Source organism: Ursus maritimus, unplaced genomic scaffold (assembly GCF_017311325.1).
Source record: "Ursus maritimus isolate PB19 unplaced genomic scaffold, ASM1731132v1 scaffold_22, whole genome shotgun sequence".
Classification (NCBI taxonomy): Eukaryota; Metazoa; Chordata; class Mammalia; order Carnivora; family Ursidae; genus Ursus; species Ursus maritimus.
This window is the reverse complement of record NW_024424675.1, coordinates 27,108,397-27,118,703: the sequence shown is the minus strand read 5'-3', so window position 1 is coordinate 27,118,703 and position 10,307 is coordinate 27,108,397. Positions and strand designations below refer to the sequence as shown.

At 56.3% G+C, this 10,307-nt stretch overlaps 1 protein-coding gene across 1 annotated transcript in view; it reads right to left on the bottom strand.

Moving 5' to 3' along the window:
* VSTM2L (V-set and transmembrane domain containing 2 like) overlaps positions 1–10,307 on the bottom strand; it is a 35,691-nt gene that overhangs the window by 6,307 nt on the left and 19,077 nt on the right. Inside the window, exons 2-3 of the mRNA XM_040637838.1 lie at positions 4,996–5,165; positions 3,653–3,703 (exon numbers count right to left, since the gene is read on the bottom strand). Coding sequence (XP_040493772.1) covers positions 3,653–3,703; positions 4,996–5,165 — 221 coding nt within the window. The remainder of the gene's footprint in view (positions 1–3,652; positions 3,704–4,995; positions 5,166–10,307) is intronic.

Below are 10,307 nucleotides of genomic sequence, written 5' to 3'. Positions count from 1 at the left end.
TGGGATAGACGGAGTGATTTTGACTCCATGTGAATCTCACCTCCCTGGAGGACCTCAGAACTTCATGCCCTATGTATACCGTGGGCCACTGCAGAAATTTTAAGAGAGAAACATCTAGAGCAGAAAATAAAAATCATAGTGAACCATGAGCCACCACTTGGCCTGTTCCTCCTTTGTGAAGGCTGCAGAGAGCTCATGCACTGCTCCAGCTGTCTCAGCATTCCCCCAAGAACACCACTGTCCACACGTGCACCACACACGCCCAGCAGCTGGGCAGGGTCGGCAGGGGCCTGGTTCATCTAACGAATGGGACTGTCTTATCACCATTCATGGAGATTTCATGGCGATCCCAGAGGCAGGCTGCTCATCTTCCTGAGGCTTCTTCAGGGCTGTACCTGGCTTTGGGGCTTGGCTGGAAGGGATGCAGACTTTAGGATGAGCGGGCCAGAGCACGGGCCACATGCATGTGGGGACCCAGGTGGCCCAGGACTCTTTCTCGTTAAAGCAGTTAACATTATGAAAGTCCACGCAGCTTGCAAAACTGGTAAAGGGGAAACTAACCTAAACTCTAAACTAAAGAGCTTCAGTTCGATCAAAAGAAAAACTTCCAGAACTTGAACACAAGCAATAAGAAAAAGAATTGGCCTGAGCCACAGAAATGAGGCCCCAAAGGTGAAATTCTCAGCATATGCGAGCTACCAAGGGAGATGTTTTTAGGCCGGGGGTCCTTCCCCAGGTCCCAAGTGAAACGAGATAATTCGTGTAAAGTAAAGCTCACTCATCATGGTTCCTGGCATATGGCAAGCACTCAATACATGTTAGCTGCTGTATTATTATTGTTATTATTATTATTTTATCACAGATGCCTGTCCTACTATATAGCCGATCTCCCTACAAGATGCTGAGCTCTTTCATTCTCTCACCTGCTCCCTGCAGAGAAGCTGGGGCCCGTTTCATGCTCTAGCTGCCCCCCTGCCTGCTGGGAACAGGAGTCTTGCGATTTACCGATTCATAAAAAGTTTTCACTCTAGTAACCACTGTCATTCACACAGCCGATCTCTAGGACTTCTCAGCTTACAAGGTAAGTTTTGGCTCAGGGATGTGAGGTGCCGGCCCCAGTGAGTCCTCAACAACCCCAACCCGGATCCTTCCCAGGGTTGCCATGGTAGCCCCAACAGGTCATGGAGCCCTCCTGTACCAGGCTCGGGGAAGTTGATGGTACTTCCTCCCCCGGAACCTGAGATCCCAAGGCACCCACGCTGCCCCGCCAGCACATGACCTGTGCTTAGCTCCCACGGTGTTTTTCGAAGTAGGTCCCGACGGTTAAAAATCAGGAGCTGCCCATCGCAATCAGGACTTTTAAAAGACACAGAGCTACTGGACCAAATTTCCTGCCTGGCTCAGTTGGCTCCTACAGATCCAGGGCCTGGGTTCTAGGCTCCGTGGCCTCACACGAGCTACCCTGTGCCTTCGTGTCACCTGTATCTCTACCTGTACAGGTGTGGATGTGCAGTATGTTGGCATGTCTGTGTGCCAAACTCCGTGTCTGGGTTTATACCACTGTTGGCTTGGATGTGTGACAGTCATCCAGTTAGTTCTCGCACACCTACTATGTGCCAGGCGCTGTACTAGGCTCTGGAAATATAACAGTTCATCAGGCAGGCACAGTCCCAGCCCCGCTGAGCCTGGGGGTGTGGGGGGACAGATAGGAAACAAAGGCACACACAGGGGATTGCAGATGGAAATGCAGCCAGCACGGAGAGGAGATGTTGGCTGAGACACGGGGTCAAGAGCTGTCCTGAGCGGAGCTCTGAAGGGAGAGTGAGGAACAGTTTCCTGGACAGAGGAACTGGCCCATGCAAAAGCCAGGAGGTGGGTAGGGATGGGAACGTAGAAAAGCAGCCAGAGTTGGGAGGGGAAAGGGAGCCAGCAAGATGAGACAGCCCAGAGGGTGAGCAGAACGAGTTGAGCAGAGTCTTGAAGGCCATGGAGAAAAGTCCGAGCCTTCTAGCCTGCAGGAAACCGGGCTGTGCCTCTGTGTCCAGGTGTCAGCGAACTCCGCGTCTGTGTATTTAAGAACTGTCGTGTGTGTGACACTGTCTGGACAAGGAGGTCGTCGATGTCTGTGTGACCAGACCCCTCACCAGAACCCCGGAGCCCCTGCTGGTGCCGGAATTGCAGGCACTGGGGGTGGGGAGTGATTGCACAATCACGCTGAGCACATTTATTTTATTTAACTAATTAGCATCTTCACATTCCCCTCACGTGGGGCCTAGCAGCCTTGAATTCTAATCCTCTAAGTCAATTAGATTATTCTTCCCTTCGCCTGAGACACTGCTTAAACCCCAAACAAAATCATAGGAGAGAGAGTTGCAGGTGTATTAATATATACCCAGATCTCCACCTACCCAGACTTAACTGGTGGGTGTTCGGGCAAGGAATGGGGCACTGCACATGGATGTGCCCTTGGCAGAGGGTGAGGGTGAGGGGCAGAGGTTGTAGGAGGAACTGCGGCTGCCCTAATCTGGAAGCAGCTTGAATTTCCAGACCCCAGCCCAGAAGGGCCTTGGGCAGACTGCACGAATGTTGCTTTAAAAGCCCTTGTTCTCTAACCTGCCCACCTCCTGTTAGGGTGGCTGTAGGAGCTTCCTCCCGGGCCTCCCTGCCTCCACTCCCTGATCTTCACTGCCCAGTATGGCACCCCCCATGCCAACTGGTGCCACTCTGCACTGTGACTTCTGCTCTGGGGCAAGGCTCTTCTGAGCACCTGTGTCTCATTGGCCTTGGGGTCCGGAGCTCCCTCACCAACGCTTGAAAAGTTGTGGAAGAATCAGCAGAAAAGAGTGAATCTGGAGGTCACTCCCCCCACATACACACTCATACCCCTGTGGGCACCTGCATTTCTAATGCTGCTAGTGGACTTACTAGCCTACTGCCAGGATGACCTGATGCCCACGCACCGATCCAGCCCTCCTCCACAAAAACTGGCACTCCTGGAGTCCCCTGGGCCCCCACATGAGGTCCTAGCACAGTCCGGAGACAAGGAGCTCAAGCCCGGAAGACAGGTAGTTCAGCCACGTCACAGCCTCCAGCAAATCTTTGAGCCCTCTAAGCCTCAGTTGCCCTCCCTGTGAAATGGGTGAATGCTTGGCCATTCCCTATAGAGTTGTAGCAATGGTAAAACAAGTCCATGCGGAAGACCTGGCCAGTCCTGAAATCCTTCGGCTGTAGTTCCCCCGACCCACCTCAGCCCCGGGAACCACATGACCCAAGTGACCCTGACGTGTCACCATAGTCAGTCATGATGGGCCGAAAAACGCCAGCTTAGTCCCATTAGACCCTATTGGTTCCCCAAATTCAAAATGCTGCTGAGACAGCCACAAAGCATCTGGGCCACACACAGCCTTGGCCCTGACAGGAGAGAATGCGTCTTCTCTCCCCCCTGTCATTTTTTGTGCCTGTCATTCAATGAACTTGAAAAATCTGCATCCTTTAAAAAACAGAAGAACAAGGCCATTTTTCCCCCTTTCTTTTTTCTTCTCCTCCATCTTCATGCCCAAGCTCCCAGCTGAACTGGGCCCCCCCCCCTTTTTTTTAACTACAGTTGTGTCCTCCATCAGAGCCCTTGCAAGAAGTCATTACCAAAACTCACACTTATTTTGGTGGCGTCCTTCCCTGTGTCTTCCTGCTGAGATGCTTTTAGCTGTCGGAGGGAGCGGGAGGGGAAGAGAGAGCAGAGACAAGGCGTTAGCTTCACGGGCTGGGAGTGCGGACAATAGCTAAGATTGTAGCTGTGACAAGTGATGCCCTGGGGTCCTGAGTTGGGCGTCCCTCGGCTCTGTGTCGCCTCAGGGTGGGGGTGAGTCAGAGCAAAGGATGATGAAGAGGGTGCCCTGCAAACATGCATGAGCCGTGCACTTCGATACGTGGGTATCTGGGGGTCTGTGCGGGTGGGGGAGTCTGCCTGCTGTTGTCTGTCGGAATGTCTGTCTCTACACTCGGGTCTGTGAATGTGCTTGTCACACCCGTGACCGTGTATTTGTGGTAAATGCTGTCAGAGTCCTGCCCACGTACCATTCCCTGCAGGCAGACCCCAGATGCTGCCAACTGCGAGCAACCAGCCGGCCTCGGCCTCGGGGCTTCCTCTGACCCCCCAGAGTCCTCGGAGCCCTGTGAGGCAGGCTGCAAGCGTTGGAGAGCGGACACCCCCGGGAGCAAGACAGAGTTTAATATGTTACATGTGAACATGTGGAGGAGATTTCACGAGCACGCTAGAATGTGCGTGCACGCCCGTGTGTGCACGTGCAGGTGTGTAAATGCACGTGTTCGCATGTGAATGGGTGGGAGGAGAGGCATGTGTTCATATATTACCCCCGTGAAAGAATGGGTTCCCCTAGAAGCAGACCTTGAGACAAAGATTCAAGTCCTTCTCCCTGGGAGGGGCTCCCAGGAACCCGAGGAGGGGAGTGGGCGGGAGGAAGTCAGTCGTGTGCATGCTACCCAGCGGCCACCCCTGCGGGCAGCTGGAGCCTCCTCCCACGGGGACCTGAGGGAGAGCATGTGGAACTCTCCTGTCACCCCAGCTGCAGGCGAGGTTGCCAGGGGACGTGTCCTCCAGCTCGGTCAGTCACTGCCGGTCTGCCTTGCTGGCCAGCAGGCTCTGTGGCCCCGAGAAAACTCTGAGGCAGACTTGCAGGGGTCGGCGGTTGGCCGTGGGGCTGGCGGCAAGTGAGCGAGCAGGGCACCAACAGCATCTGCTCCAGCGAGCGTGTGTGCGGTGACCGGGTGGCCCGCCCTGCCTGGAATCCCTGGCCTCAGTTTCCCCACCTGCACGCTGAAGGGAGGGACGCTGCGCTGTCTGGGGGGCCCTTCTCGCTGTGGCCATCCCAAGTGTTCAGCCAAGCCCTGCCTCCCACTCAGAGGGGAGAGAAACATCCGAACCCTGGGGGCCAGGGCGGTCCCAGCCCAGCTCAGGTGGCTCCCCAGGGGCGGTACCTGGTTCGCAGCCCACGCCTGCTTGTCGGTCCAGTCCCTGTGGCTCCGCACGTACCACCACTGGATCTCTAGCGAGTAGGAGGGGGAACCGCTGCCGCGGAAGGAGCAGGCCATCTCCACGTCCTCGCCCGTCCGCGCCGTCATGTCGTGGGGCGTCTCTGTGAACAGGGCTGTGTGGAGAAAGGGGGAGGAGTGGCTGGGGCTCAGGAAACAGCCAGGCCCGGGGGTGCAGGGCTGGTGGGTCAGGGAGGGGTGGGGAGAGTGGGAACAGCTTGGCTTCAGGTGGGGCCCCTGGAGGAGCTCAGCAAGGCCGGGAAAGGGTGTGTGACAGCAGCTGGCAAGACATGGAGATGATGGGGCAGGTCCAGGGCCCTGAGTGCCCCACACGAGCTGGGTCTCTATCCCAGAGTCCGTGGGTGCCACGGGGGACCCACCCAGGGCAGTGAGGCATCAGAGAAGGGCTGGGTTGGAAGGGGTGAACAAGGAGGCCAGGGAGGGCAGGGAGGAAGCTGCAGTTTTAAGTCTTCCAGATTTTTCTAGTCACCCCCTCCCCCGGTCTCCCTCCCAGGTCATTCCCAACCCCAGAGCACAGCAGCCAGCGCCGAAGTCTTTGTAAAACCAAGTCAGGCCTGGCCAAGCCCCTGCTCAGAACCTGCCTGGGCTCCCCACCGCACCTGGGATAAAGCCCACCAGGTTGGGGTTTGGGGCCTGCCCACTGCCCCCTGGTTTTCTCTCCGTCCTGTGGGCGTGCCTCACTTTCCCCTCACTTTTGCCCTGACTGTGCCCAATGGCTGGAATGTGCTATCCTTGGTCTCTCTTTGCCCACCTGGTTCCTTCAAGGCACTCAGAGCTCTAACTGGGCCCCTTCAGAGGCTGTCCTTGACCACCCAGGGCAGGAACCCCCTCACACCCACCTCCTGCCCCCCCCATGCCCGGTCAGACCTCATATCTGTTCATTGCATGCACTGCCCGCCCTGCCGAGCTCCCTGAGAACAGGGACCCGGAAGGAGCTCCTGCTGGCCACGCCGCTCCCAGCACCGAGCAGGCACTCCGTGCACGCTGAACGGGTTGAACATTCTCCATCCTCGGAGGGCCCCCAGGGTGCGGTGGAGCCACATCTGCCTCCGTCCCCCACAAGGCCCAGCTCCCCAGGAAAATCCCAGGGCAGGTGGTCCCCTGCCCCTCATGACCCAGCAGGAGCCCTGCCCACCCTCCACCCCCACCACGCCACCAGGTAAATGAGAAAACAAATCCCCATTTAATGTGGCCCGTACCCCTCCCCACCATATGTTCTGTCTCTCCTCTCTCCAAACAAATATTGTCCTGAGATGAAATTAGAATTCTTTCCTCTTCTCAGGAGAGATTATCTCGCCCCAGAAAGACACCTGGCAACGTGCAGGTCACCCAGGGAATGTGTGTCCATCAGTCCTCTCACCCCCTGCCCCTCCTGGCTGCTGCAGCCTGCAGGGTGCCCGCCCTCCCCAGCAGCAGACGTGCCACCACCCAGCCCTAGGGGTCCCTCCTGTATGTCCCCTTCCCTGCGCAGCTCGGGGCAGGAGGAACAGGGAGCCCTGGGCTGGGAGAGAGGGGTCCCGCTCTGGGGCTCCTTGCATCTCGCCCCTCCCCAGGGTTCCAAGGGCTTTGGGAGCATCAGGATTGACAAGCACCTCCATCTGGAAGCTTCTGCTTTTTCTGCTTTACACCCAGGGTTTCCATGTGGAGCTTGACTCCAGGAACTGATTTCCGGGCTAAGAGAAAGTTTGCAAGCGCCCTAATCCCCAAGGTTAAAGGTTTATGAGATGCTTCCTGGAGGCTTCCCACATTCGGTGAGGTTGGGAAGGACTGGCCGCTGTCCCATAGACAAAGGCTATTTAATAAGAATGGCTCTTTGAATTACTGAACATGTGCCCGGTGAGGTGTGAGGTGCCTTCACGTGCAGTCGATCAGAAAGTCGGGACTGTCCTTATTCCCACTGGGCAGGAGATGAAACCAGCCCATGCCGCCTTTGCCTGCTGGGTGCCCAGCCCCCAACCTGTAGAGCAGTCCTTGACCCCCCCCCCCACCCTCTCTTATAGCCCACATTCAGTCTGCAGGGAGCCCTGTGGAAGCTGCCTCCAGAACGTCTTCAGAACCCCGCCCCACCCCTCCGCGCTGGGCCAGCCGCCACCATCTCCTGCCTGCGACAGTGCAGTGGGCTCCTCACTGGCCTCCCTGCGGCCACCCATCCTCCCCGACAATATATTTGCAACTGGTCAGCCAGAGGTATCTTGCCAAAACACAAACCAATCCCGACTCCTTCTTTCCTCAAAACGCTCCTACAGCGTCTTCTCGCTGAGGGCAAAAGCCCACGCCTTCACCATGAAAGAGAAGGCCTTCCACGTTGGGGCTGTCCCCTCCAGTGCCAGCTTCTGCTTTCCCCCTGCTTATTCTGTTCCCGCCACAACGGCCTCCTTGCTGTTCTCTGAACATTCCAGTTGAGATCCTACCTCAGGACCTTTGCACTTGCTTAGTATTCCCTCTGCCTGGAACACTCCTCCTGCCCCCAGATTCCCACAGAGCTCCCGACCTCCTCTGCTTCATGACTCTGCTCAGATGTCCCCTCAACGAGGCATTCCCTAACCACCTCATTTAAGTCGCATCTCCCACCCAAACCCAGGCCTTTAAATCACTATCCCCTTCTACGTTATTGGTGCCGTCTGAAAGACTTTCTGCAATGAGGAAAATGTTCTATACCTGAGCTAATCCAGAAACTACCAGCCACGTGTGTCTACTGAGCACTTGAAATGTGGCTAGTGTGAATGAGGAACTGAACTTTAAATTTTATTTCATTTTAACTCATTTAAATTCAAACAAATAGCCACTCGTAGGTCATGGCTACTGTACTGGACAGCACAGCGAATACACTCGTCTTATGTTTATCGTCTGCTCTCCCAGGAGGAGGGACTGCGCCTGTGCCTGTCATGGATACATCCCCAGCTCCTAGAACAGTGCCCGGCACCTAGTAGGTGTTCAATAAATACTTGTTGCCTGAACGAATGAACAGATATGACTGGGCAGGGGCACAGTGGTGTCTAGAGCCAAGAGGTCCCCGCCCTGAGCGGATGCCAACGTGCTGGCTCAAGCAGGACTGCAGGGAGCCGTCGAGGCCCTGAGCCACCAGGAGGGGCCAAGAGGGGATCACAGTGAGCTCTTGGCCCCTGGTCCTGGAACAGCTGGGTTTTGCCTTGATTCAGACCCAGTGGCCTTTGCAAAGAGGGGAGGAGGAGAGTTGGATCCAAAGTGGCCAGCAGTGGGACCTGGCTGGCTAAGGGACAGTGAGAGGGACACAGTTGTGACCTTCTCCAGGTGCCACTGCTGAGCCGCAGGAATCAGAAAGTGCTCACCGTTTTCCCTCCTGCCCCTGGAGAAAGGGGGTCCACAGCTGCTAGGATCACAGACTAGGAAGCGTGGAGCCGGCCCTCGAACCCAAGCCTCTATGACTCCGCCCCCGCACTTCTCCTCCACCTACAGATGCGTGAGTGGAGGAAGCAGGTCTGGCCAACAGGTATGTGGGGGCTCATGGGTGGCAGGAAGGGCAGAGATGGGCTCTCCTTGGGTGGGGACTCCATCGGGGGACCTGGAGAGGGGCCAGGCCTCCATCCACCCTAGCTCAGTCTCCCCTGCCCACAGGCACCCTCAAACTGAAAACCCAATCCTGGCCCACGGGTTGTTTTTACTGATGCAGCAAGAAAGGCTCAGAGGGAGCAGGGTCTGGCCTGGGGTTAGACAGCAGCCAGGCGACAGCAAGGTCAGGCCCCAGGCGCTGAGTCTTTGACCAGGCCGTCTACCTCCATAACACACTTGGGGGATGACCCCCCCCCCGCCCCGCCCCCCGCACCTGTCCCCTCCCCCATCCCTGTAATGGTCCTCTAGAGGGCGCTGTCCAACAGAAACAGAACCCAAGCCAGGGGTGTGAGGCACACATGGAAATCGCCATTTTCCAGTAGCCACATTTAAAAAGTTAAAAAAAAATTTTTTAAACAGATGAAATTAATTTTAATCATGTATTTTATTTAACCCAAGATATCAAAAAAATTATTTTAACATGTAATAGAAATGATTAATGAGATATTTTACATTTGCTTTTGTGCTAAGTCTTAGAAATCCAGCATGAATTTGACACGATTACAGTACATCTCAATTTCGACAAGCCACATTCCCGGTGCTCAGCTATCACGGGTGGGGGCATCCTGGCAGGTGAATCTCCCCTCCCCATCACATGTCCCCACTGCTCAAAGGAGGCAGCCAAGGCCCAGTGCAGGGCAGTGACCTTTCCAAGGCCACACAGCAGAGCCTGGATTTGAACCCAAGCCCGTCTGATTCCCAAGGCCATGTTTTTCCCTGAGTATTTAAACTCTTTCTGGTTGCAGAGGTCTTTCTTAAAAAGTAACAGTCTAAGATGGCCAACCTTGCACGGTCCTATGGGGCAGGCTGGGGCGTGCAAAGGTTGGGAGGCACAAAGAAGGCATTTCACCCAGCCTGAGGCAATCAGGGGAGACTTCTCAAAGGAGGTATTGTGCTCCCTGACACCCAGCCCCAGGTAGGGAGATGGTCCGGAACCAAGAGTGGGGAAGGGCTTTGGGGAGGAGGAGGGATGGAAATCTGGCTGCACGAACTCATGGAACCAGGTGAGTCACCTGTGGGGTCAGCCATCAGCTCCCCCGCCCCCACAGTGGACTCTGGTCCCAGGGTCTCTCTGATCCCCTCGGACCCTTCCAGGATCTGCCTAGGTGGGATGGAAAGGTCCCCCAGGATCCCGTTGTCTCCAACCTCAGTGGCGACAGGGGCAATGTGCCTGCAAGACAAGTGGGGAAATGAAGTTCTGGGCATTTGCATGCATAACCTGGGTCTCCCTGTCCCCAGCCCTGTCCCAAGGAGCCCCTGATGGAGAAGCAGCGTATGCAGGTGAGCACCCGGGGCAGGGGGCTGGAACCACGGGGGAGGACTGAGCCTGTTTCTGCGAACAGACATGCTGTGTGGCCTGGGGAGCCTCTCTCCCCTTCTCTGAGCCTCGGCTTGCTCCTCTGTACAATGGGGGTCAGTGCTGATGGTCCGAGAACCCCACCAGCTTAGACAATCTGAGGGAGACAGTGATGTAGGTCCTAACAGCGGTGTCCCGGGCACTGGGAGGGGAGGGGTCACTGCTACTTGGGGGAGGAGGAGTATGTCAGCTGGGCCCTGAGATGGGTGCGTCCTGGCAGGCAGAGGCAAGGAGACTAGGAATGGTGTGAGCCAAGACAAGGAGGAGGGACACCCAGAGAGCACTGTCGTTT